The following is a 27,794-nucleotide window of genomic DNA, read 5'->3' as shown; positions in this document are numbered from 1 at the left end:
CACTTAACGCTTTCATTTTGACACATCAGACTCTTAAGAAAGTCTTCATCCTATTTCCTCTTCACACTTATGGTGCAAAAAAAAAAAAAAGATGAAATAACTCAGAGTGAAACAACGTAAAACAGGCACATGGAAAGGAATTAGGCAGAACAAAGATTTGGCTCTTTTTTATTTTTATTTTTTTCGCCACTTCGGGGCCCTGGTGGTGGTGGGGGCCCTACGCAGCTGCGTATTTTGCGTATAGGAGGGAACCGGCCATGCCTTCACATACAGTTATTTATAAAAACAAACACTGTACATCGTATACATCTGCTAAATTATGTAAACTCAACTCATGTAGTACCAGTGATTGAACCGACATACAGAGAGACAGCAGTACCGTCTGACTGCATAGTATTGCGCAATCCAAGGTGAGGCTCAGTGGGCTGGTGCCTCATCGAACGTCACTTCTTAGTATCTGAACGGCAAATGCGGAAATTCAGCGATTTTGAAAAGAAAAAAACACCCCAAAATGGTACATTTAAATGGAAAATGACTGCAAAGCACAAATTACTGATTAAATATAATAATTGAATTTATTTTTTCTCTTTTCTTCCCATGATGACAGGTGAGGCACAGCCTCACCTGCCTCTCCTGACTGCACGTCACTGCATTACACGAACAAATTCCGTGACAGCTTGAGATTTACCATATTTATGACATCCAAAACTAAAAAATGTAGTCACAACTAGTCAAACATAAAACCCCACAAACTTGTCTTTGATTTGTACTTTTTAAAGAAGATGTAACCCACTTAATACCATAATCTCTTTATGTTTTTTGTTCTCTTAAAAGGTCAAACAATAACTTTTTTTTTCTATTTAAAAAGGGAGAGTTTCTCATGTTTTCAGTCCGAATAGGCTGCTGTTGATGTGTTCTGGGAAACATCACACTCCTCTCATGTGATGCTGACATGTGGGGGCAGAATCTTCATGGACCCTCGCATCTCTTTAGTTTGCCTCTTGATGCTCATCAGCCGGTGATTGAAGCTGCTCTGCTGCAGGTACCTACGGGTACGACACCTTCACCTTCAAAAGGAAGACATTCTGAAATATTCACAGATAAAAACCGGCTGTCACGTGACCAAAAATGGAAGCCATTATATTAACATTCATAATCTGGGGTTTAATGTCTGACTTGATCATTGATTAGGGTTGTTAGGATGGTTTATTGTTCAAATCTGTCTCTTCAGAACCTGCAAAGAGAAATTAGCATCTTAAAACCAAACATATGAACCTCTCTGTCTGTCTTTAAAACGGTTTGTCTCACTTTAAATAATAACTCTTCTAAGAGAAATTCCTCGGCCTATAACTAGACTGAGGCTGTTTACTTTCATTACAGTTTCAATATTTTCACATAACTCAGTGTTTTTCAGTCTGTTAACACCTTACTGGGTGACTTTTCCCCCACATTTTCCATTAAGTTTAAATCTTTTAATACATTTTTCCACACTAATTTTTAAAAAGGCCCAATTGATGTTAATCTCTTATTCTTACTCCCTAAAAACACCAATAATCATAAGAACTAGTTAGTTTGCTAGTTAGTAAGTGTTCTTCTGTTTTATGTTGCACATTTGCACCGAAACAAATTCCTACTCTGTGTAGCTACACAAAATATGGCAATAAAAACCTCTTGAATCTTGAATCTAGTAAGGCCACCGTGTTATGAAGCCGCGCATGCGCAGCTGTGACCCAGCAGGCGGTCGGCTCATTCGAAACGGAACTCCCCTTTAACAAGCTTGAACTGAGGCTGCCGGGTTAAATCTGATTCGGACCAGTCTCTCGGTTCCGGTGAAGTTTTGTCCACTGCCGGAATCGACGGGGACCCCGTGAGGTGAGGAACCGGGCGGTCCGGAGGGCGCGCGCGCGCTGCTTTTTGTCCTCGTTTCTGGGACTGAGTCGACTTTTACGGGGCGCCGCGCGCGCCAGGCAGGTTAGCTTAGCCTCAGAGTTGGGTTAGCTAACAGAAATAACGGATAGCCGGGTAAAAAAAGCCGTCCGGGAGTTCTGTCCGCGAACTCCAGACGGTGTTTCTGACGATAAACGGACATTTAAGGCCGCTGGGATGAACGCACAGATATAGAAAAGTCTGTAAATTTCCCTTTAATTTGTAAGTTCATAAAAATCTCTGCTTTGTTTTGGTTTTTAACGGTTGTCTTTGCAAATTGCAGCGATTCTTTTTATCCAGAATGTTTAAAGGACAATTTCGTCGAATTAAAAACTCAAACATAAGCCAGTTAAGTCAATATTAAAAAAAAAAGTAAACGCATGGATTGATGTGTAAATATGAATTTGTATCCTTCTTTTTATGTTGACGCCACTTTTCTTTGCGTTTCCAAATGTAATTGTTTTAACCTTTTAAAACCACAGCTTGAATGTAGGTCAAATACATTTGTGTTCAATAAATAAAAGCATGTTTTTTCCTATAAAACCACCTGCCTTTTTCATATTCCCACTTCAATAATCAAATACTCATTTGTTGTTCACACTAACCAGTTATTCTCTCTGAAGTGAAACAATAGTTGGTAGAATTTGCTTCTCACTTCAACTAGAAACCTTTAGCAGAATGTCTGAACCTCCACCTCAGGGTTGCGTCACGGCCGCCTCCACACGTGAAGCCAACATGGTCTGATCTTAAGAAGCATCACAAGGCAGCAGGAATGTTCCTTCAGGCCAGCTTCTCTCCTCCATAAAGCCTCTCTTGTTTCTCCGCTCCTGTGTTTTCTGCTGACAAAGCTCGGTGGGACTTTGGTTTCCTTCCTCGCCGCCGCCGCCGTCTCACCCGCTGATGAAGGCTGCTGCTTTCAGGGTGAGCTGAGAGGAAGGGGGCCGTGTGTCTGAGAATGGATTCGGGTTATGAAACAGTCAGAAATGTAAAATTTGATCAGATTAAAAGGGGCAGGATTAAGGACAACCGTTCGTCCAGTTAATAAAGCAACAGAACAACCAGAAATTACAATTAAAATGTATAAAAATAAAATATAAAACAGGAGGAAAAAGCAGCACTGCTAAAACCACAATTCTGGAGACTAAAAGTGAAATTTTCTTACATTAACTTGAGCTTTTGGATTCTGTCACTGTGTTTTCAGACCAAAGTACCGGTAGATTCTAATCCAGGTTAGATGTTGCTGCTCTGCTTCCCTGTTTGTTAACCCTGAAGGTCAGGAAGTGGCCTCCAGATTTCAGTGGACATTCCTGTGATTCCAGTTCTATCTGGAATCTATGTTAGTTCTGTATTGGGGATAAACGTTCACGCCTCGGCTGCGGTCATCTGAGGAAACTTTGTCTGTGAACCCTTGTCCTCCACCTGAAACTAGAAGTCAGACAGAAAAAGCTGCAGCAGGATCTGTGCTCACCAAGAAGCTCACTCCAGAACCGGGTATTGGACCTTTAGGGCTTCAGGTGAAAGTGTAAGAGACGTTTTCGTCATATTCTAAATGAAATCCCACAGAAATGTTAGCAGAGCCGTCCTACGAGCCACGTTTCCTCCACTGCAGCCGAGCCGTTGATTCATGATCAAAAATAAACAAAAGCTTAGATGAATCTGGTAAAAACAGGAGGAAAATCGGACCTTTAGTGTGATAAGTCGCTCTGATTTGAACTTCCTCTTTTGTTTCGTTGGCGTCGACTCAGAACTGATTGAAGTGAAAAAAGAGGAAGTAAAGTGGAAAAGACAGATTCTTCTGCTGCGTCTTTTTGCTTTTCATCTGATCATTCAGCAAAAACAAAAACTGCAGACGCCAAAGATCTAAATGTCCCCCCGACAGCAAAGTCAGGAGTTTGACACTCAGGAAAAGGCAAAGAACTGAGTGAAACTTCTGCACACTGACGGATGAGCCAAACATCCACACTGCTGGACAGAACCAACGGATCTCCTGTAATTCTGTCACACAGATGCCGTCTCACCCGCCTGCAGAACCCAGAATGTTCTGGTTCGTCTGTTTGCGCTGAGCCGTCCTGCAGCCGGACACGGTGAGCATGCGCCGACCTGCCTGCTGCCGCCGCCGCCATGGATGAGTTCAGCACCAGGACGTACGGCACCAGCAGCGGCCTGGACAACCGACCTCTGTTCGGGGAGACCTCAGCGCGGGTGTGGATCCGCTGGACCGAACCGGGCCAGCTCAGTTCTTTGATCAGTGAGACAAACAGCTGAAACGGTAGCTAGAGCGTGTCTAAGTGGCATCTCTCCTGCAGGATCGGATCATTAACTTGGCAGTGGGAGGAGTCACGTTTGTGGTGGTTCTGGTAAGTCCGTCTGAAGTTTCAAGACCAACATTTTAGGATGAACAGGACCTGGAGAACCCCGGAGCGACATCAGGAGAAGCTGCCGGAACGTTCTCACTGTGCCTGAAACTCACTAGAAAATCTTTTCTCTGGTTCCGGATCACACGGTCTGCAGACAGCAGCACCACTTTTGTGTTAACAGTTGTTAAAAGGAAGCCAAAAGACGTTTCTCTGGTCATTCTGTTCTCCAGGTGACTGTGATCGGCTCCTTCGTGTTCCCCACGCCGCCGCCGCGCCCGCTCAACGTCTTTTTTGCCGTATGCATCCTGTTAGCATGTGGATCCACGATAGTTCTGGTAAGAAATGTTCTCCTGTGTAGATTACAGTTCCTTTTTGAAGAAAAAATGCCCGTTTGAACGACCCGATTACTAAAACTGAAAAGTTTGTTTTTGATGCTCGTTAAAAAAAAAAAAAAACTAAAATATTTGATTCCAAACGGCTTTCTCCTGATCATTGACTTCGGCCGTCTGATCCATTCTGGACAGAAGAGATAAATGTAGTCCATAGCTTTACCGTCTGATCCTGCTGAGGAACATGTCACCTTCAGAACTTCTCTGGTGGAATGAATGTTACAACTTTGGGGCGGGGCTTAGAGGAAAGAACATCTTGATTGGTGATGGTTGTGAAGGTCATCTTCTCGCCAGCAGGTCTCTAGACCCGTTTCTGGACGTTCTCTTAGCTTCATCTGGATAACAGTTAACAGGAAGTTTAGGTGCTTGTTTGGAGTCACGGTTCTCCTCCTGTCCTCCTCAGATATACTGGTACCGGCAGGGCGACCTGGAGCCCAAATTCAGGAACCTGATCTACTACATGCTGGGGTCCATTGTGCTGCTGTGTCTCTGTGCCAACCTGTACTTCTTCGACGTCAGTTAAAGCGGCGGAGAAGAAGGCGTGGTCTGGATGGATGACGTGCTGACCAGAACACCAGACGCGAACTTTGAAGCTCGGACCAAAAACCAGGAACGCGCAGAAACGTGCAAAGGTCAGAGCAGTTCCGCGAGCGCCATAAATCCGCCTGAGGACCAACTGTGACGACACAGGAGAACCTGGGTCACATCCTGCAACCTCAGGAGGAGGAGGGTGTGAGGAAGCATCAGAACCATCTGGTTGCCTTAAAGCAGCAGCATATTTACAGTGCATCTTTGATCGTTTTGACTCTCGAGGAGCTAAAAAAAATCCCACCAAAAAACAAACCTCCACAAGGGGGCGCTGCTACGGAGTTGAACAGACAAAACAGGTTTTCCTTCAGTTCAGCAATAATGTCAGAAGGTGTTTCTGAGGAGGGCTTGAACCGGCACACAACAGATGATGGGATGGAGATTTCAGGAGAAGAACATCAGAGGTCCAGGCTGAGGTTCTACTTCCTGCCTTCAGCTGAAAACCCTAGAATTCATTCCAAAGCTGGTTTCCAGGACTCCAACGCTCCGGCCAGAGGTCACGCCCTCACCTGGAAACGGTCGAGTTTGGGCCTTTTTCCCAACCAACCGAACCAGGAACCGGCTCGTTGGTGTGATCAAGGTCGGAGCTTCAGGTTCAGGTGATCCCGCTGGGGGGAAGTTTGCCTACTGGTGCTGATGTTCTAGATCATCCCGACTGTTACACAACAATCTAGAACGGACTCAATTCTCATTGTTCTGCAGGGGAGACTCATTCCAGGAATCTGGAACTTTTCCACCATCAAAACCAAATCTAGAAGTTCTGGATTTTTGGTTGATAGAAAGTTTCCAGTCAAAGTTCATGTCATGCCCCCCCCCCAGCTGTTTCCTCTGTTCACTGCCAATAAAAACCGGATCTGCCTGAACCAGGAGAGAACCGGTTCCTGATTCAGCTTCTATCAGCAAGACAACGTTCCAAGATGCCAAGCAATAAAAGAATCTGTTTGTTCTAAAGTCAGCGCTGTGAGGAAGACGCAGGATTTTTTTTTTTTGTTGTAGTTCACAGACGAGCTAAAGTCTTTGAGATTGAACAATCTTCTATTTTTAATTTAAATGAAAAGTTTTATGGAAATAAATTACTGAAGAATCGACCTCCTGCAGTTCTTACTTTGGTTCCTGAGGAGATGTTTGAAAAGTTATCAGGGAAAATGAAGGCAAGGCTTTTATGTTTTATTTGACAAATGGATAAAAACTAGATTTGTGGGAAGAAACATTTTAGAAAAACTGAAGTTTCTTTTAGGGAAAATCGTCTCCAGACTCGTCAGGAAAAATGTCATTTTTTTCAGTTAAATAGTTTCTTATTTTCCATCATTTTCTGTTGGACCAGAGAAGAACTGACGGGAGATGAAGGAAGACGGAGCTGTTCACATTTTATCCAGGAAGTTTCCGCGTTTTTCTCCACGTAAGTCCGTCTGGGACGCCGCTGAGTCCCGACGTGAAGGCGTTTCACAGTTCACCTCGTTTTGCAAGCAGCAGGGGGCGCCGTCCAGCTCAGTCTGAACCGTCCTGGTTCTCCAAGATGGGATCTGAGGGAACAGTTTGTTCTGATGACAAATGACCCTGAAGATCAAAGTTACTTCCTAACTTCGATGTGAGGAACTCTGGTTTAACCCTTGTTCTATCTTAGATGACCCCCCCCCTTCCATTGAGGTGTTCTCCCTACCATGACAAAGGTGGATAAAGGTGGAAAGATTTCATGTAATCCATGGACACCAGTGAAGATCACAAATCATTGAAGAAAAAAGGTTCAGAGCACTGTCTAGTGGGTCTAGATGACCCAACTCCCAATGGTAAAGTGCCTAGGATAGCACAAGGGTTATGGGTGTGAACATCAACAATCCTTCCTGTAGATAAAACTATCAGGAATATCTGTGATTAGGGAGGGAGGGCGGCACATAATCCTTTTTTATTACTATTATTCTAAATATCTTTTTTCAGAATCGTACAGATTCTGATTCTTTGCAGATGATGTTGCTCTTCACTAAGATGATGTTTTCAGAACAAAAATCCAAACACTTTAGTCATTAAAACATCAACGCAGATGAAACTTCTCAAGTTTACCTAAAGGATTCACCATGAAGAGCAACTGCTGTCATTGACGCAGAAATGTCAACCTGCTGTTGACTCATCGTTCGGATTTTCTGGAGCGACCTGCGATTGCAGGGAGGGGGGCGGCAGGCATTTCATGCTGTTTACAGTAATCTGACTGAAACTGGATTAATTATTTCCAAAACAAGGATATTTTCTGACTTTTATGGTTTTCATGGCTTAAAGGATCAGATTAGAAATTTAAAAAGAAAAAAAAATTAAAAAAAAAATGTAATTCACAAATAACATTTATAATTCCCAACATTTTTTATTTTAATTACTAAACAAAAACTGATGCAAACTTATGATTTTGTTTTGCCCTTTTCTTAAAGAACTGCTATTTTTTTTTGAAAATATTGTTTTTCTGTAACCTTTTCAATGATTTATTTATTTTTTTCATCACCAAACATTAAAAAGTCTATTTATTCGCTGAGTTGAACTCTGGATTTTGAAAGTTCAGTGTTATGTCAAAACCCTTCTTTGTGTGTTTAATTAACATCAAAGTAATTCCTTCATCTAGATTTCCTCATTTGAACATGAATATGAACACAAACACGTGTTACCTGTCAGCGTGCTGCTGATGTTGGGGGGAGACACGATGAGCACAGAGCTGCTGGCTGAGATCCCAGAATGCACCTCTGGAGCCTCCACGGAGGTGGGGGTCAGCCCCTGAAAGACACATTTACGCAGAAACTGAAGGCGGGGATCCTTTGAAGGGGAACCGAGAAGACGTGGAGACTTCCTAACCTTCTCCGTAAAATTGTCCGTCACTAACTCCTGGGTTTCCGTGACGACCGTCTCTGAACCCTCCAGGAGGCTCGCCGCGTCCAGCTGGTCCTCCTTGCTCTGCCCGTCTGTCTCCACAATAAGCTGCGTCTGGCCGAGGGGGTCCGAGGGGGCGGGGTCAGAGGACACTGTCTGGATGATGACCCCATCTCCAGAGCAGAGGCCGTCCGTCTACGGAGGCAAAATCCCATCAAAACACCCAGTAGGGGGGCGCAGGTTTTCCTCCTGAGAGGCCGAACACTGACCGACAGACTGTGCAGGATGATGTGTTCTGATGAAGGGGAGGAGCCTGTCGTCAGGGTAACTGTGCTGCTATTGGCTAGACTAAGGGGAAGGCTCTGGTTGGACGTCGTCTGGAGGTAGTAAGTTCCCGGGGTGCCGGTGGGCTGCAGGTGGAAGGACTACAGAGAAGAAACAAACCAGGACGGTAAAGTTTAGTTCAGATACTTTCATGACAATTTAATTGAGACGACTTCTTTTAATTTCACAGTTCATCTAAGACTAACGTCAGGAATTAGCCTTGAACTCGCCGTAACCTTTACATCCACAGCACTTTGACCACTAGGTGGCAGCAGAGTGTTTATTTATTTTAATGAAATTGTCATCATTTTCGTCGAAATGCCATCCTGACCAGCTTGTTTTCACAATTCTTCTTTCTTACTGAGCCTTAGAGCTAGAATTTCACCCCCGCCTCAAAGACTCACCAAAGTTCATTTGCACCTTGTCGCCGGTGACTTTCTTATATTTTCTTACAATAAACAGTAAACTTCTGTTCAAGCAAAGTCCACAACCGAAGTTTAGTTGACCTTTGACCTCAGGAAGAGGCCAACATCTTGAATTTTTATTGTTATTTTTTTTAATGGGCTTCAAGTATGAGCTACAAATTTAAACTCCTCCAAGGAATTTTGATCTATCACCTCCCGACTCTTATTTAGACAAAAAGTGTTTGTTTTAAAATGTGTACATTTCAGACAAACAAACAAAGTGCAAAAGTGGGAATTTCTTGTTCTTAGCATATTTTTAACTGCAACATTGTGCAATTGACTCGTTTCAGCTGAGCAACTCAGCATGACATTAGGAATGTGGGCGTGGTTCACAAAAAACCTCTGAATCAACTCTCAGCCGCCTTTGCCCCGCCTACTCACAGAAGCATAAGCTCGTCTGGTCAGAGGGATGACAACCACAGCGGTGAAAATTGGCTTCGATTTAGCCCAAAACAGTCAGAGATTTAAAACAAACTGACAAAAATCTGCATTTTCTTGTGCTAAATGTTGTGGTTAGAAGAAACTCTGAAGATCGTCAGAGGAAGACGTTCTAATAAAGGTTGTGATGCTCTGGATGCTGCATGATGCTCACCGGCAGGATCTCAAAGGCCTGCAAAGTGCCGGTGTTCAGGGTGATTGTGTCGCCTTCGCCCGACGCCGCAGAATCTGAGGCTGCTTGACCAAATCAAAGATGGAGTCAGACTAAAAACATGCGTCGTTAATGTGCAACCAGAAAATGAAACACCAGCGAGAGCCTCACCCAGGTGTGTGATCTGCAACGGGATCTGCACGGGGATCTGCAGCGCCGCTACCGAGCTGGGGGCGGGGCTGCTGCTGTCTTCCAATCGGGTGAGTTGGATCTGGAGGGAAGGGGAAGAGGAGGAGGGACTTCCTGGAGTGGTGGCGGTCTGGGATGATGTCATCAGCTCCTCCAGGCCTTTCAGGAGGACTGTTGATGAAAACACGAGTCATGTGAACCTTTGTGGAGCCGTTTCCTCTGATTGTTGTTTCGAATTTTTTTGTTGGGACTGTGAGTCTGGGTTTCCTTCTGGTTCTGATCCGCTCAGTTTGCCGGGTTCTTTGGTAAAACTTATTTTGTTGGCTTTTGTGTTTTTTCCTGAAACTTTTTTGTCTCTCTCTTAACATTTTCTTAAGTTTGTTCTAAATCTTTAGACGTTTTCTTCCTCTCTGATGTTCTAGAAGTTTGAGTTGGTCCCTGTGATGTTCTCTGTGATGATCTCATCACACCATCTTCCTCTTTAGGGTCAGAAAGCTCACTACCGCTGAACGGGATATCCTTGTGGTTGGCGACTTGTCTCTTGATGCTCCACCACTTGGAGCGCAGCCACTGCGGCGAGCGGACACTGCTCCACCCCCACGCCAGATCATCCCACCTGATGTCGTTCTCGTCCTGGACTCTGAGCGCAGAAATCCTGAAACAGAAGATCTGTTGTTCTGATGATGCTGCGTCTGTGGATCACACACACACTGACACACACAAAGACACACACTCTCTGTACCGGCGGACGAGGTTCAGGTCGTCCTCCTTCGTCCACTCCGCTCCGCCGCTGTGTTTCCAGTTCAGGTAGTTCAGCCACTTGGAGCGACACTGCTTCTCTGAGCGCGTGCGAACCCGGTCGGCAACCGTTGCCCAGGAAACGCCTCCTGTGACCGCCGACCCCGGCGACACCCCTGCCATCTCATACACGACGTCGGCGAGTCGCCTCTCCTCCTCCTCGCTCCACTTCCCTGATTGATAAAAGACGTTTTCAGTTTTTTTTTTTAAAAAGGCAGAAAAAGTGGGAGGGGCATGTTTGATCTCACCTGTGTTACAGGTGTCCTTCATCAGCCGGCAGCGGTCTTTGACAGACGAGGCGCTGCGGCCCAGGGACGCCCCGATGGTCGCCCAGTCGTTTCCGTGTTTCTCCCTCAACCTGAGACACAGAAACGGCGAGGAAGTGGCGAGCGGCGTTGGATGGGAACCAGCAGAGGATGACTCACGCTTTCAGACGCTCGATCTCCTCTGGAGTGTACCTGACAGAGCAGAACATCACAAATCTGAGCCACCAAGCTCCATAGCCGCAGAGGTTCCAGTCTCTCCTCGGGGAACTCACTTGCCCACGTGGTTGCGGTTGTCGTACATCCGTAAAACTCGCCTGTAGACGGCGAACAGCGGCCGGTTCAGGCCCAGCGCCACAGAGCGGTAGAAGTCCTTCCTCTCCTCTTTGGACATCTCAAAAATGATCTCTGAGGGATCCTGGATGCCGCGGCCCTGAAACCAGCTGAGGGTCAGAGGGGTCACGAACCCTGAGAGCGGCGGTGGCGGTGGAACGTACCTTCACGTATCGGTCGATGTTACTCATCAGTAGGTCGATCTCCTCTTTAGACCACATTCCCTGTTTCCACTTGTGACCTGCAGATGGAGAAAGCCTTCGTTTTCACTGCAGAGACTGTTAACTCAGGGAGGACACCTGCACAGTCAGAGCACACCTGAAGCAGGTAACCAGCAGCCAGAGGCAAACAGGAAGGCTGATAGATCTATAGGACCAGGATTGGGCAGTCCTGGTCTCAAACCTCAACATGTAAAGAATCCAACAATATAAACAGACAAACACCAGGTTTAGGATGAATGAAAATAAACATAGAGGCAGATTCAAGGTCTAAAGAAAAACCACCGAGTGTAAACAGAGAACTGGGGCCTGTTTCAGAAAGGAGGTTCGACCAACTCTGAGGTTGAACTTGAACTCCGAGTTGGTCAATCGGGAGATTAACAACTCTGAGTTTTCTGTTTCAGAGAAGCTGATCCGAGTAAGATCAATCAACTCTGAGTGGACTGATTCGGAGGTGAGCGTGAGCACCGCGACTATAAGAAGCCATTATCAATGGAGCGCAGATATCACGAGTCACCATGGCAACCGTGAAAAAAAGAGGTCTGCATATTTTTCGCCAGCTGAACTTGACGTGCTGCTGCAGAGTTACAGTGAATATGAGCACATATTCCAGAAGAAAACCAACACCGCTGCATCTGCAAAACAGACAGTTAGCGTGGAAAACATAGCTGCTCAAGTTAATGCCTAAGTTTGCATTTAAATCATTGTCATAAAATATTGACTGTAATAATTTTTTAAATAGCGTACGGTGTGAAATAAAAAAATGGGGATATGTAGGAGTACTTTTGAAGTGTTCTTCCTGGTGTAAATGCATGAAATGCTGCATAGTGTACAGAACCAATCTGGGGGAAAATGCCTTTAACGTCGGTAATGTTTAAAGGACTTTCTTGTTAACATTCCCCTCTTGCCAACTTTGGTCAGTTTAATATTAATACATTCAATTGTGTTTTTCAAAGTGAACTTTTGTCTACTGTTGAACCTTTCGCTGCGCGAAGACTTCTCCTTTCTTTTCTCTCGTCTTTCCGACCGTGGTCAGAAGCGCAGCGGAGATTTCCTTCAGGGCCGAAGGGAATTCTCCTTCGGGGTTCACTTCCCGTTGGAAACCCTCAACCTCCAGAGCGGATTAAGAATGACTCCAAAACAGTTATTCTGGGAATGACACCTTCTCTTTATTTAACTAAGTGCTCCGTCTTCTGAACACACAATATATCCCACGCACACACCTCTGCTCCCTACTCACCCCCCCCCCCCCCATCTGCACCTGCACTCGCCCCTCCCCTTGTCTCTCGTGGATCGCACCCCGCTCAGCACACACACACTGCAACACTACCCTTGTATTGATCAAGTGGTATAGGTTTATATGGGATTAAGAAAGTAAGCAGTGCTAGCAAATTGTGTTTCCGAAAAGTAATTGTTATGTAACGGTGACAGAAAGTGATGAGCGGGCCTGACATGACGTCAGACGCAGACGAAGGCGCGAGGGGACAGACGTTGGAAAACAGAAAAAAAAGAACGGTTGGACGGGGAGAGAGACTGGTCGGATGGGATGTCTCGGCTTCTTAAAAAACTGTTTTGAAGAAAATAACCTGGAGCAGGTTCGACAGTGATTTAGAGACGGCAGTATCTCGCTCGTTACGTGAGAAGTGCAGGAAGACAGCCAGCACGTAAGGAGGAGTTCCCCAGGCCGCAAGCTTCGGGATTTCGGAGGCGGGGCCCGGAGGCAGGGCACGGAGGCGGAGCGCGGTGTCTGTGACAGCTCCGTCAGCGGAGAAGAGGAGTTCCCGCAGAGCGGCGTATTGCTGAGCAGTTTCTGAAAGAGTATTCCCCTGCCATACAGCTAACATCCCAGTGATTCACTGTGGTAATTCACCAGCTGTACACCATTCTACTGGTCTGGAGAGAAGGTACTGTTTTATTTTATCTTTTGAAGCTGAGAACTCAGTTCAAGCCGGGAAAACATCTGAGGCCAAGGAGGCGGGCACCACTGTCTTTGAACATTTACGTTTTTGAAGACCATTCGGGATTAGAGACCAGTTCGATTTCCCCGCGGAAAAGAACCGTCTGAAGCTAACTGTCAAAACCGTTAACTGACTGTTACGCCGTTCGGGCATCTCGCGCCCATTCTGGAAGAAAACTGTTATCAACGTCTGGAGTTAGTTAATCGGAGGAAGTCGAGAGCTCTACTGTCTTGATTTATTCATTTCTATTTGTTCATTTGTTTGATCACCATTTTATATTGGATCTATTTATTTATTTATTGTGTGGTTTATTGACTTTCAAGTTTTTTTTTTGTTTCCGGACTGTCAAATAATTCACCTGGTGTTTTACATCCAAATCTGTTTTCTTTTGAACATACAAAGTAGAAAGTAATATTTCTTTTACTACTTTAGAGAGGTAACACAGATTAATCCTTGTTCAAATAAATGTTTGCTGTTTTCATTGAGCCAGTTACAGAGGTCTAGGTTTTAATTTTTGAAGATTGTTCTGGGTTAGGGGCACTCCATCACTCTGGCTGGTTGTTGTAAAGGCAGGATCTGTGCAAGTGAGCTTCAAGTGCATTGCAGAACGACGCTTCAGCTGACTGACAAGGATCAAGTTCTGAAGCCTGTCTTACTACACCCATTCACTACCAAAATGTTTTAGAGTTAGGCCAGGGTGACAGAACACACACCTTCCAAACGAAGGCACAGGAGTTAAAGGGACTGACAGGTGTGGGCAGGGACCTGCATTACTGTTAGTCGACCAGAGCAAGCTTAATATTTGTACCCCTATTAGTTAGGATTTCAATCCTTTACATTTGGCGTCACGAACAGGATCTACATTACATTGGAAACCCAGATTTAGTGCAGGAATATTGATTTGTAGTCATAGCTTCAACATGTCGGAGTTGGAGGGTTTAAAGAAGGATTTTGCTGATTTACAAAGGAGGCTTGTAGAGCAGGCAGGTGCCTTGGAACAGGCTAGGAATGAACAAAGAGAAGCTCTCTCCCTTGCCAAGGCAGTTATTGATCAGCAGGCTACAGCATTGAGAGCACCAGCTGCGGTCGTCATCCATAGAGACCGTAAACTGCCAGACTTTGGGGGTGGATCAGTAAGAGGCGGGGATGAATCTGTTGAGGAATGGATTGCCGAAATGAAGTCAGCTTTTCGAGTGATGAAAACACCCCATGACGATAGAGTTGAGCTGGTTAAGCAACACCTGAAGGGTGAAGCAAAGGCGACAGTTAAATTTATGCTGACGGAGCCGATAGACAGTGTCGAAGAAATATTTGACATTCTTATTCAGACCTATGGAGATAAGACCCCAATTGGCACAAGGTTAAAAGAATTCTATGAAAGAAAACAGATGCCCGGGGAGACCATTCGGTCTTATGCATATGATCTACAGGACAGGCTAGAACATGTGATAAGAAGAGAACCAAAGCGTGTCCCAGACCCCGATGTTGTATTAAAGGAACAGTTGGTCTTAGGACTGAAAGAGGACTTTTTGAGGAGGGAATTGAAAAGGAAGGTTCACGAAATGAGGAGCCTCACTTTTGTTGAGCTGTTACAGGCTGCAATTGACTGGTCAGAAGAAGAAGAGATGCCATCTGACCCAGCTACCTTGGGTAGACCCAAAATAAGGGGGGGTGTAAATGCTGCTGTGGCAATGGAGGAGAAACCATCATCTCTGACAATGGAGATGCTACATGAGGAGATAAAACGAATATCTGCTCGTCAGGAAGAGTTGTACCATGCTCTGCAGAGAAAAGGGGAGGAGGCAGGACAGCGAGCTGCAGCTCCCAGGAGGGTAGCCCTACGAGATAGTGAAGGGAGGTATATATGCTATAACTGTGGAGAGCCTGGCCATGTTAGCAAGCACTGTTTGAGGAAAGTAGGCAAAGAGACAAGTCAAGCCCCACTCGAGGTCCCAAATCCAGATGTCAGACCAAGTAATCGAAATGGGTCTAAGGAGAACCCCAGTACTTCCATCATAGGGACCCAGATGGCTGAGTGTATCCTTGCGGAGGTAGATAATGATCTCCGGAGGAGTGCTTTTGGGAAGTGTAGAACTGTCAGTCTAAAGATTGGAGGAATAGAGACAACCTGCCTGTGGGATACAGGCTCTAACGTCACTGCTATCACAGAGTCCCACTTCCGCAAACATTTTGGGAAACAGGGAATGTTGTCTGCCAACTGGATCGAACTTACTGCCGCAAATGGGCTGGATATCCCAGTATTAGGGTGCCTAGAAGTTGAGGTGGAGTGTGTTGGCAGGACAGTGGGCAGAAAGTGCATTTTTGTACTAACTGACACCCATCCCCATGTAGAAAAGTCAAATGGGCTCCCTGGAATTGTGGGCATGAATGTAATAGAAGAACTTGAGGCCATTTTTGCAGATAACGGTGGTTACATGGGGATGGATAATCTCAAAGAGGGTGAGGCCAACATTCGTAGGTTGGTTGCTAAAGTGAGGAGGGAATCTCAGCGCATAACTCCAGATGGAAAGATGGGGTTTGTGAAAGTGGCAGGCCGAGAACCGGTCATGATACCCCCGATGAGTGAGATGGTGGTAGAGGGCCATTGTGAAGTTACATCCAAAGTAGACTGCCCAGTGCTTGTTGAAACGGCACAAAGGTCAGGCCTTCCAAAGGGGCTTGTAGTGGCAAATATCTTGGCTAAAGCTACCAGTGGAAGGGTCCCCGTAAGGGTCATGAACACCAGCGAGAAAGTCATAAAACTTATGCCACGGGCTAGAGTAGCAACCGTGAGCAAACCACAGGAGATACTTTTGAAAGAAGTGGTGCAGGTGGTGGAGAAGGAGGGAGGTCTAGTTGTCAAACACCTAGATGGTATAGAGGTTACGCAGTTGGAAAATGAGGCTGAACGGCTACCCGTTCCAGTCCAAGCAAATACGGAGGGTCTGACTGAATCTCAGTACCAACAACTTGTAAGTCTACTAGCCACCCACCAAGACGTTTTCTCCCAAAATGAGAATGACTATGGGTACACTACATCTGTAACCCATTGTATCTCTACCGGGGATGCCCCTCCCATCAAGCAGAGGCACCGTAGAGTTCCCCCGCAGGTCTTCCAGGAATTCAAAAAACATGTGCATGAGCTTGTTAGCCAGGGCATTCTTAAAGAGAGCACCAGTCCCTGGGCATCACCAGCAGTTATAGTCATAAAGAAAGATGGGAGTGTTCGATTTTGCTGCGACTACAGGCGACTGAACCAAGTGACATGTAAAGATGCTTACCCACTCCCAAGGGTCGAGGAAGCTCTGGATGCACTCGGTGATGCACATTTATTTTCGACTCTAGACCTGACAGCTGGCTACTTTCAAGTAGCAATGAATGAAGAAGACCAGGGGAAGACTGCAGTTACCACACCCTTTGGTCTTTTTGAGTGGACAAGAATGCCATTTGGCTTATGCAATGCTCCAGCCACATTCCAGCGGTTAATGGGGCTTGTCTTAGGTGACCTGAGCTTTGACATCCTGTTGGTTTACTTGGATGATATCCTTGTCTACTCGCGAGATTTTGAGAGCCATTGTGAAAGGCTGGGGCTGGTGTTTCAACGACTCCGACAGCATGGGTTGAAATTGAAGCCATCCAAATGCTTTCTTTTACGCCCTGAGGTCAAGTTTCTAGGTCATTTAATCTCTGCCCAGGGCATCAAAGTTGACATGGAAAAGGTCAGCGCCCTGACTTCCTGGCCAACTCCTAGGAGTGTCAAAGAAGTTAGGCAGGTAGTAGGATTTATGAGTTACTACAGGCGATTTGTGCCTAACTTTGCTCACATGGCAAAACCCCTACATGCTTTACTGGGAAAAAGGGGCAAAGTTAATGAGAATCAGCCATTTGTTTGGACAGCTGACTGCCAAACTGCGCTGGATGAGCTCAAACAATGTCTCACCTCCCCACCAGTCCTGGCATATCCTGATTTCCAAACCCCTTTCATTTTGACTACAGATGGGAGTTCACACGGACTTGGGGCAGTACTTAGCCAAAAGCAAGACGGGGTTGAAAGGGTGGTAGCTTATGCATCCCGCGGGCTTCGTGGTTCAGAAAAGAATGACAAATACTACAGTGCTTTTAAGTTGGAACTATTGGCCCTTAAATGGGCTATCACGGAGAAGTTCAGGGACTACCTGATGTTTTCCAAGTTCACTGTAGTTACGGATCACAACCCCCTGCGCTACTTAGGGACAGCAAACTTAGGGGCGGTAGAACAGCGATGGGTGGCCCAATTGGCTGAATATAACTTTGAGGTCTGCTACAAGCCGGGACGACAGAATATTAATGCAGATGTTTTGTCTAGAATACCTAAGGAGGAGGAGCCTGAGAGAGAAGATGGGGGCAAAGATTTTATCAGAATTAATTCTGATGAAGTTCGTGCATGTTTGTGGCCAACTGAACAGGACAAGTCAGATACGATGACCTGCCCGGTCAGTGTACATTCTGTTACAGGAAAAGTGATTAGTGGCCAGACTTGGGATGAGATTGAACAGGCACAAAAGAGGGACTTGGCTGTAGGGCTAATTTATCAAGTAGTACAGGGGAAAGCTAAAGTGAGCTATGCTGATCTACGCACAGGATCGCCTATTGTTAAAAAGCTCTATAGACAGCTCCCTCGACTCAAGTTTTGTAGAGGTGTTCTCTACCGACATGTCCAAGATCCACGTGATGGTGTGGAGATCAAGCAACTCGTTGTTCCAGACTCTTTGCAGTTCAAAGTGTTTTTAAGTGTACATGAACATGGTGGGCACTTTGGGGGACAAAGCACTTTAAGTCTCCTGAGAAGGAGCTATTATTGGCCTTCTACGGGGCAAGATGTTCAAAGTTGGGTTCAGCAGTGCAAACGATGTGCTCTAGCCAAAGACGTGTTCCCAAAGGCTAGGGCCCCCATGACCTGCAGCAATGTTACAGCGCCCTTGGAGGTTGTGGCAATGGATTATACATTGCTTGAGCGGTCTGTTGGGGGTTATGAAAATGTTCTCGTTCTTACAGACATGTTCACTAGATTCACAATGGCTGTTCCTACAAAAAATCAGACAGCAGACACCACAGCGAAAGCCCTGGTGAAGCACTGGTTTGCCTATTATGGGTGCCCAGCTCGACTTCACTCAGATCAAGGGCGAAGTTTTGAAGCTAGCGTAATAAAAGAGCTGTGCAAGATTTATGGAATAGCTAAAAGTCGTACTAGTCCTTATCACCCTCAGGGGAATGCTCAATGCGAACGGTTCAATAGGACAATGCACGACATGCTAAGAACTTTGCCCCCTGAAAAGAAAAGGGACTGGAAGGCATACCTCCCCGAATTATCCATGGCTTACAACAATCGGGTGCATTCCTCAACTGGATACTCACCCTTTTACCTTATGTTTGGGAGAGACGCAAGGATGCCTCTTGACCTTCTTGGGGGGAAAGACTTGGCTGAAGTTGACATTGACAACTTGGATGACTGGGTGAAGGCACACCATGAGCGACTGAAGTTAGCAGTAGAGGTCGCAGGGTTGTCAGCACAAGGAGCTTCCCGGAGACAGAAACGAATATACGATCGTAGTTCATGCAGTGCCTTGCTTAGGTCAGGTGACAGAGTGCTGATCCGTAATCACAAGCCTAGGGGTCGGAACAAGATTCAGGACAAGTGGGAGTCTCAGCCATATATCATACTCAGACAGAACCACCCTGATATCCCAGTGTTCACTATTCAATCAGAGAAGGGGGGCCCTCACAAGGTGGTTCATAGAGATCAGCTTAAATTGTGCACTTTTCAGGTACCAAGCAGGAAGCAAATAAATATTCCCTCACTTCAAGAAGAAACAGAGTCAGACAGTGACGTCACCACAGTTAGCTTCCCTTTATTGGTTAGTCAACACTCTGACGCTCGGGAGGAGGACCGTGTTATGGCTGTAGATGACCCCATGACTACAGAAGCACTGACAAAGATGCAAGAACAGGTCCATGTTAGTAGAGACTCAGATGCACTGTCAGATGGTGTAGAATACTCAGGGGAAGAAAGTAGGGATACACGTCGGGGCAGTGAGGGATTTCTCCAACATAGAAACCCGCACAGACAAAACAGGGGTTTACTGCCTATGAGGTACAGAAGTGACTATGTCATGGATTAATGTGAAATGCACACATGTTATGTTTATGCCATGTCAAAATGTTGTGTTAAATGTGTTGTGATTAACTTGTAAATGGTGCTTCACTGGAGCTGTAGCTGCTATGGCAGGGTTTAGCAGGGGGGAGTGTAACGGTGACAGAAAGTGATGAGCGGGCCTGACATGACGTCAGACGCAGACGAAGGCGCGAGGGGACAGACGTTGGAAAACAGAAAAAAAAGAACGGTTGGACGGGGAGAGAGACTGGTCGGATGGGATGTCTCGGCTTCTTAAAAAACTGTTTTGAAGAAAATAACCTGGAGCAGGTTCGACAGTGATTTAGAGACGGCAGTATCTCGCTCGTTACGTGAGAAGTGCAGGAAGACAGCCAGCACGTAAGGAGGAGTTCCCCAGGCCGCAAGCTTCGGGATTTCGGAGGCGGGGCCCGGAGGCAGGGCACGGAGGCGGAGCGCGGTGTCTGTGACAGCTCCGTCAGCGGAGAAGAGGAGTTCCCGCAGAGCGGCGTATTGCTGAGCAGTTTCTGAAAGAGTATTCCCCTGCCATACAGCTAACATCCCAGTGATTCACTGTGGTAATTCACCAGCTGTACACCATTCTACTGGTCTGGAGAGAAGGTACTGTTTTATTTTATCTTTTGAAGCTGAGAACTCAGTTCAAGCCGGGAAAACATCTGAGGCCAAGGAGGCGGGCACCACTGTCTTTGAACATTTACGTTTTTGAAGACCATTCGGGATTAGAGACCAGTTCGATTTCCCCGCGGAAAAGAACCGTCTGAAGCTAACTGTCAAAACCGTTAACTGACTGTTACGCCGTTCGGGCATCTCGCGCCCATTCTGGAAGAAAACTGTTATCAACGTCTGGAGTTAGTTAATCGGAGGAAGTCGAGAGCTCTACTGTCTTGATTTATTCATTTCTATTTGTTCATTTGTTTGATCACCATTTTATATTGGATCTATTTATTTATTTATTGTGTGGTTTATTGACTTTCAAGTTTTTTTTTGTTTCCGGACTGTCAAATAATTCACCTGGTGTTTTACATCCAAATCTGTTTTCTTTTGAACATACAAAGTAGAAAGTAATATTTCTTTTACTACTTTAGAGAGGTAACACAGATTAATCCTTGTTCAAATAAATGTTTGCTGTTTTCATTGAGCCAGTTACAGAGGTCTAGGTTTTAATTTTTGAAGATTGTTCTGGGTTAGGGGCACTCCATCACTCTGGCTGGTTGTTGTAAAGGCAGGATCTGTGCAAGTGAGCTTCAAGTGCATTGCAGAACGACGCTTCAGCTGACTGACAAGGATCAAGTTCTGAAGCCTGTCTTACTACACCCATTCACTACCAAAAGGTTTTAGAGTTAGGCCAGGGTGACAGAACACACACCTTCCAAACGAAGGCACAGGAGTTAAAGGGACTGACAGGTGTGGGCAGGGACCTGCATTACTGTTAGTCGACCAGAGCAAGCTTAATATTTGTACCCCTATTAGTTAGGATTTCAATCCTTTACAGTTACATTAATCTAATTCAATGTCCCTGATTTCATTTTCATGTAGATGCAATCCTGCAGGAATTAAAAGAACATGGCAGCAGCTAAAAATGAAAAAAAAATCGAGTCTTCTCAAAATCCTCGTAAATGTAATTCTCTACAAATTAATGCAGCCTCCTCGTCTATTGGGTCCTCCAAAAAAGAACAAGCCATTCTTGTCACTTAGACCGTCTCTGTGTGATGGAAATGTGGGCAATGAAGGTTAAAGTGAAAAATACCGCTTCGTCTTTAAAAAGGGGAGGAGACCGGCATAAACTTTGAGTTTGGAGAATAAAACCTGCTCCCGACCAGGTTAGGTTCACAGCATAAGTAACCATGGATACTGACTCCGAGTAAAAGTTACCTCTCTTTCAGAAACGGGTTTGACTTACTCTATTTACTCTGGTTTAACAAACCTCCCATTCTGAAACGGAAAACCCAGGGTTTCCCTGATTTCAGGGTTAATGCACTCAGAGTTTACACTTAACCTCCTTTCTGAAACAGGCCCCTGGACTGCTATTCAAGTTATAAACTGACCAATCAGATGTCTCAATAAAAGTAGGCGGAGCCTGCTGCCCCCCCACGAACAACGTTCAAAACGTTCGACAGATTACATGTAGCCCGCTTTGAAGTGGAAGGGGTGTGGCCTTCTAACAAGCTCCCTCCTGATCGATGAGAGGGGTTGCCATGGAAACGGCGACTCACTCAGATCAACGCTGACTGAGGACGACGCCACAACTGTATGGCGACTGCATTGACTTCATTTGGTCTGACCAAAGGTAAACCATTTTCTATGAATGACGTCACACAGCAGAAATAGACGAATCCTGGACCAGGCTGACGTTTTTAAGGATCCGCTCTTGTGTTTTTGGCGTTATGAAGATGTTCTGGTAGCGATTTCCGATGATGGAAGACGTATACGAAGAAATAAGCCCACATTTGCATTACAGAGTTTTTCTTTACTAAAATCGTTGTGAATCAGGAGCAGACCGTTTGAACACGAACGTATTTGTGATGCAGAAAATACGCTGGGCACAAGCTCCCTGCTCTCAGCATTGGGGAAGGGAAAGGGGGCGGCTGGGAGACCCTACCTTTGTTGACCAGAGTGTCTTTGTCCTCTTTGGTGGTGAACCAGGCCTGACTGACGGGAGAAACCTCCGTCTTCGGCTTCGGGGACAGAGACTCCTCCTCCTCCTGGAGGATCTACAAAACATGGTAGGTCAGGTTCTTTTCTGACTCCTCCCCCTCAGTGACTCTGCCTACACACGGAACCCACGAAGCACTTTCAAATCCACCTCAATCTGAGTGACGGTGTCCTCGCCGAGCTCGCCGTCCGCCGTGGCCATCATCGTCACCTCGAAGTTCTCCTGGTTTTGTGTCACTGAGAGAACAACAGTCACTGATCTGAGTTTACATCTTTGAAAAGCTAAATGTTCCTGACATTTAAAGAAAACCACACAAAAGATAATTGTGTTCTTTATTTTTTGTGATGTCATGTGGCTCAATTAAAATATTTGACACAAAAAAAAACAGATTATCTGGACTCGGATTTTACAGATGGAGAGTTTTTGTGCCCCTTTTTTAAACTTTGTTTTAAACTTCTAATGTGGAACCATCCTGAGAGTTTTCACGTTTCAAATTCTATAAACGAAAAGGCCCCCCCCCCGAGGTTCAGACGGGGACTGACCGGGCAAAGTGACGAGGGAGAACTGGGAGGAGTCTGAGTGTTCGTCGGCGGAGAGCCGCAGCTTCTTCTGTAGGGGCTCCGGGTCTTCATCTGCACATCACACAGCTGTCACTGGGAGGAACCGCCAGCAGAACCCGGATGTTCCCGAGAATCTCATTGTACAGCGGACAATGACAATAAACCTGATCCAATCTAATCTGATCTGATCTGATCTAATCTAATCTATGAAAAAGAAGCCTTCACTCACATCCAACATCCCAGTCAGAATCAGAACAAAAGTCATTTGAATTAGATTTGAACGAGGATAAAGCTACATCTTAAATCAACAGAATGTATTAAATTAAATTATAGTTAAAGCCAAAAGTGGCCAAAAGGTGCCCCCCCCCCTCCACACACAGGCTGATTGGCTGCTACCCCCCTCCCTCTCCCCCGACCCCCCTGGCCAGAGCTGCACGACAAAGTAATGGGGAAAAAAACACCATTTTTAAATGGTTTGGTTTTATCGCCATAGCAACCATTTCGTTTTTTTGGGGCGACGAACAGACGTGGTTTTTAGAAAAATCTGCAAAAGTATATTTTTGGATTTCCTTGGCAACACGGGTTTCTTGTTAACCACATTTACTGATATGTTCACATCTGCTGATAATATCGTTTTGTTTCTTGAGCCAACGGTCTGTGTTTAGCATTTGCACAAAACTCCAGTAAAAAAGGTGCGAGCAACAGCGAGGAACGCCACTCTTGTGAGGGCGCCACGCTAACGCCGTTCAAAACCTACAAACTTCAAAACCAACTTTTCTTTCCCAAACGGTTCCCAGTGATGCTTGAGGAGTTAGGAGGTGACACATCAAAGTTTGCAGAAGGTAGTAAAGGTGATTTATTTATTTTAATTCAAGTTGGCGGCCTGTTCCTGAGGTCAAAGGTCAAAAAATCTTTGATCATGGTTGTAGACTATGCCTGGTGGAGTGTATGGTAAATGTTATGAAGAACGCTCAAGCAATAGATGGGTCTTGTGGCCGTCCCATAAAAATGTCATTAGAGCGTTTGGATGGTTTTTCCAGCTGTGATGTCATCGTTTTCATGGGCGGCGGCTTCTAGGTGTTTTTGAGTTTGTGACGGAGGGAAATTTTTGTGCAAATGTGCAGAAAAAAGAGAAGAATTGAAGAAAAACAATCTGGTCCTTCAGTCCAGGACGGCTGCTGCAGGACAGAATTATATGTCTGACGCTTTTACTGATGGAATAAAATTAATTAAAATGTTTATTTTCTCCTAAAATCAGCTTCATTTTGCTCTGGCTGCAGTTTTAATGTTTAGGTGTTTGTTTTTTTACAAAATTTTTTTACTTTGTGTTAATGAGAGATTTATTTTTAAAACTTTATTCCTTTACATCTTATGTACGAAAAACATACATGAACCAAATTTAGTCTCTTTGGAGAATCAAACTGCTGACAAACTAAACGGATGAATCTAAAATCCGTTAAAAAAAAGGTTTAAATCCAGGAAAACCTGATCTGCAGACAGAAAAAAAATCGCAGAAAGGTTTTCTCCATCCAGAGAAGATCATGAGGAAACAGGAATTGGACTTTCTGCTTCCTGCAGTCAAACCTCATTTTCAGACATTAGACGGTTAAAAGTTTCGTCTTCACACTTTCACACCTTCTCAGTTCATGACTAATTATCCGACATTTGGGGCTTAATTTAGTCTTCCTTAGTTGTTCCGATTGCTTAAAATAAAGAAAACTAGAGTTGAAGAGCGGCTGCGCATCAGCGGCTGCGCATCAGCGGCTGCGCATCAGCGGCTGCGCATCAGCGGCTGTGGCTGTGCGACGCACCGTTGGGCGGACAGTGCAGCAGGAGGCTTCCATCGCTGTCCCGGGTGAGCGTGACCGACTTGACGCTCTGGAGCACGGCGGCGTCCTCGTCCTCTGCAGCAGAACTCATCCCGCCCCCGCCGCTGCGGACCACCAGAACCAAACGTTTCATGAAACAAAGAGAAGCTGTGTGAGAGCGGAACGTCCCGGTTCCACCTGCTGGAGGCTTTTTGAACCGTGGTCTGATCCACGTGAAGCTCGGAGGGTTTGTTTGGGGAACACGACCACCTGAGAGTTCACCTCTGGCTCCGCCCACCTCATTTCATCTCCACATTTATAGAATTCCTCCCTAAAGCTCCTGCAGTTCCTCACAGTGGATGTTTGGATGCAGAAGAAGGAAACATTTCTGCAGATTTAGCTCCTAAAATTGATTTTCACCTGTGATGAACTTTTATTTTCAAACGTTGATCTGTGACCTGAAGACGATTCTTCATCAGTTCTGATGTCAAATCTTCACAAATTTTTAAAATCGGGTTTGGGTGAAAAGTCTTTTTTCTTCAGAATAATTTTGTGTTTCATTAAAACTACAGACTTTCATGAAGTTTTGTTTGTAAAAGTTTGTTTTAAAAATACTTTATAGACTGGATTTAAGAAATGTCACTTTGCAGGAGTCCTCCTGCATGAACGAACACACCTCTTCATCGTGTCTGTTTGTGAGGAAGACCATGAAATCTGGAGGACTAAATACAGAATATTCCTGCAGGTAATCAGAAATATTAGTCTGTCAGATCTATCAAATACATTATAATATTATAGGGACATGAAATATGAAAATTTCATATCATAGAATTATAAAAAAGTATTTGCATGAATTAAAAACAAAGGCTGTACATTATTAAGTAGTACATAAATGATGTACCTTCATTTTTGATAACTCAAAAATACTAACAATTCTCTGTTTTGATCATGAATATTGATTTGCAGATTACATATTTTGCCTCTTTCAACGTTTTCTGACCTGTATGACGCTGAAGTTGGCTCTGGATTAGCGAGGCCACTAAAGGAACAGTCCACTGCATTTTACCCACTGAGTCCACCTTAGACCAGGTCCTGTTCAAAAACCGCTGGACCTGGACCGCTTAAACCTGGATTAAATTATGATTTAGATACCAAAGAATACATTAAACCCAGTTTCTGATTTGTGAAAATGTGAAATAGGATAATTTTAATTACATTTTGCACACCGAGGGAAATGTAATTATTAAATCCTTGACATTTTTCTATTTTTATACTGGATTGTACTATTGTATTTGTTTACACAGGTACGAGCCGGTGGCCATAACATATCACCTAGGTGCGCAAAATCCTTTTGTTGCATTCCACAGACTAAAGCTGGCACTGTTACGATGGACTACAGGAATCCAAGAAGGCTGGACGAGGCCACATAAAAATCTCAGACGTCAACATACAAAAGAAACTGGGAAACAGAAGTCAGATTGGACACATGTTATGGTCACGGTTAGCATGTGACCCTGACTTAAGTTTTGGTTTTTTGTTCAATATTTCTTGGTTTGTTTCCTAATTTACTTTGAAGTTCCTGTTTTGGTGTTTTAATTTAAGTTGCCCTTTCCTTGTCCCCATTACCCTGAAATTCCATAATATCAGAAACTGTGATTAGGTGTATTCTTCAGTATTTAAGTTATAATTTAATCCAGGTTTGAGCAGTCCAGGTCCAGCAGTTTCTGAACAGGACCTGGTCTAAGGTGGACTCATCCTATTTTACATTTTCACAAATCAGAAACTGGATTAAATGTATTCTTTTCCATCTAAATAATATTTTAATCCAGGTTTGAGCGGTCCTACAGTGACTCCATTGAAACATAAACTCTTCGCTGTTGCCCCCTAGCGGTCACTAGTGGAACCAGAATAAGCATTTTGTTGTTATATTTTGTTTAAAATTGTATTTAATTTGGTCTTAAATGATCATCACGTGCGCCGTAATTTACCCCATGGTACGTTCACTTAATTTCTGATCCATTTTAAACGATGCTGTTTGTTTTTCGTAAGTAAGAACAAAAAAACGGTTTATTTTTTCCATAAATTCCTCCTAACTCTTCAACATTCAGCGCAAACACATAACCGCCGCTTATGCACAAACACAACAATAAGAGATCATTTTAATATTTAGAAACAGAAATAAAAAGCAGGTGATGTTGTTCCTGGAGCTCCGAGTGGAACTTGAAGCTAACCGTTAGCATCATTTTTCTACCTGCAGCGCAGCGACAAGAATAAGAAAAATCTGCGGCGCCATGTTTGAAGGCAAAGCTTATGGCGTCCGAGGGCTTTGTCGCACTTCTGCTCTTTTTTTCCACGTTTAAAGACCCCATTTCTGGCCAAGAACTGCTCCGAGTCTCTCATGGGGTCCAACCCCCAAAGAGAAAATGAATTTTACTTTTGATTCGGTTACTTACTTCCTGTTTTTGGTCCGGGGACTTGCGAGTTACCAGGATGAAGGTAAGTGCCAGGATGGAGGAGCGGCGCCCCGGGGCTGGCGGGTTGCCAGGTTTGAACTATTTCCCCTTGGCGTCTTTTGTCTGTATCCCGTAGTTCATTTGAATTTAAACTTTAAGTTTTTATACATACTCACAAAACATACAGCTAATTTAAGTGCATATTAAACCACACACTCAAAAACACACGTGTGCGATAGAAAATTGTTGGTATCCATCTAACTTGTAAAAATAAAAGAAAAACATTTTTGCAGCAACTTCCATTCACAGAGGCCATTTAAATGGCTTTGACCAACCCATAATCACAAAAAACCTGAAGAAACTTAAAAAGAAGATAAAAAAAGAGAAATAAAACTGAACTATTGAAGCAGGAACAATCCCCCTTTTTCTGTTGTGTTACATTCAATACAAAATATGCGCATTAGTTAAGTGTAGAACAGCAACAGGACTTTATTTTTAACAGTCATCATTAAAAAATGCATTTTAAGAACTAAAAGTGACATAGTTAATAAAGAATGCACCATTACTTCAAAGAATCACACCTCAACACAAAGATAAAACAAGTTTTGACCAGACAATGACACTCTCTTTTGTTACCAAAATAGTTGATAGTTTGTTATTAGTCAACAACAACAACAACAACAACAACAACAATAATAATAATAATAATAATAATAATAATAATAATAATAATAATAATAATAATAATAATAATAATAATGAAAAATGAGTCAGTAAGTGTTCAGTCAGTCTCTCAGGTTACAACTATTGGAAGCCCGTGTAACAACGTCACCCCACGGAAAGGATATAGATCTGGCAACCCGTTTCTGCACTTTACAATATTCGGAGCAACCTCCTTAACTTTTCTT

The 27,794-nt window shown here is 44.5% G+C and overlaps 2 protein-coding genes across 7 annotated transcripts; one reads left to right on the top strand and one right to left on the bottom strand.

Moving 5' to 3' along the window:
* Positions 1–1,341: 1,341 nt before the first annotated feature.
* tmem243 (transmembrane protein 243) lies at positions 1,342–6,348 on the top strand. 3 transcript variants are annotated; one of them, XM_020714310.2, is made up of 6 exons: positions 1,342–1,872; positions 2,775–2,847; positions 3,933–4,128; positions 4,233–4,283; positions 4,514–4,618; positions 5,076–6,348. In XM_020714310.2, exons 3-6 carry the CDS (start codon positions 4,048–4,050, stop codon positions 5,193–5,195), a joined length of 357 nt encoding a protein of 118 aa, XP_020569969.1. In that variant the 5' UTR covers positions 1,342–1,872; positions 2,775–2,847; positions 3,933–4,047; the 3' UTR covers positions 5,196–6,348. The 3 variants fall into 3 exon arrangements, with proteins under 3 accessions (XP_020569969.1, XP_004083290.1, XP_020569970.1); XM_004083242.4 differs by lacking the exon at positions 2,775–2,847; XM_020714311.2 differs by lacking the exons at positions 1,342–1,872; positions 2,775–2,847 and adding an exon at positions 1,900–2,148.
* A 58-nt stretch (positions 6,349–6,406) lies between these two features.
* On the bottom strand, positions 6,407–26,969 carry dmtf1 (cyclin D binding myb like transcription factor 1). 4 transcript variants are annotated; one of them, XM_011491326.3, is made up of 17 exons: positions 26,887–26,969; positions 24,437–24,558; positions 22,608–22,697; positions 22,216–22,301; positions 22,012–22,123; positions 11,232–11,308; positions 11,010–11,167; positions 10,897–10,929; positions 10,720–10,829; positions 10,416–10,644; positions 10,177–10,328; positions 9,656–9,844; positions 9,488–9,567; positions 8,377–8,532; positions 8,093–8,302; positions 7,909–8,014; positions 6,407–6,783 (listed from the first exon to the last, which is right to left on the bottom strand). In XM_011491326.3, exons 2-17 carry the CDS (start codon positions 24,543–24,545, stop codon positions 6,749–6,751), a joined length of 1,932 nt encoding a protein of 643 aa, XP_011489628.1. In that variant the 5' UTR covers positions 24,546–24,558; positions 26,887–26,969; the 3' UTR covers positions 6,407–6,748. The 4 variants fall into 4 exon arrangements, with proteins under 4 accessions (XP_011489628.1, XP_020569967.1, XP_020569968.1 ...); XM_020714308.2 differs by lacking the exon at positions 26,887–26,969 and adding an exon at positions 26,685–26,862; XM_020714309.2 differs by lacking the exon at positions 24,437–24,558 and having other exon boundaries at positions 26,887–26,961.
* Positions 26,970–27,794: the final 825 nt, after the last annotated feature.

This window comes from Oryzias latipes, chromosome 23 (genome assembly GCF_002234675.1).
Source record: "Oryzias latipes chromosome 23, ASM223467v1".
Taxonomy (NCBI): Eukaryota; Metazoa; Chordata; class Actinopteri; order Beloniformes; family Adrianichthyidae; genus Oryzias; species Oryzias latipes.
This window is presented reverse-complemented; position numbering and strand designations above follow the sequence as displayed.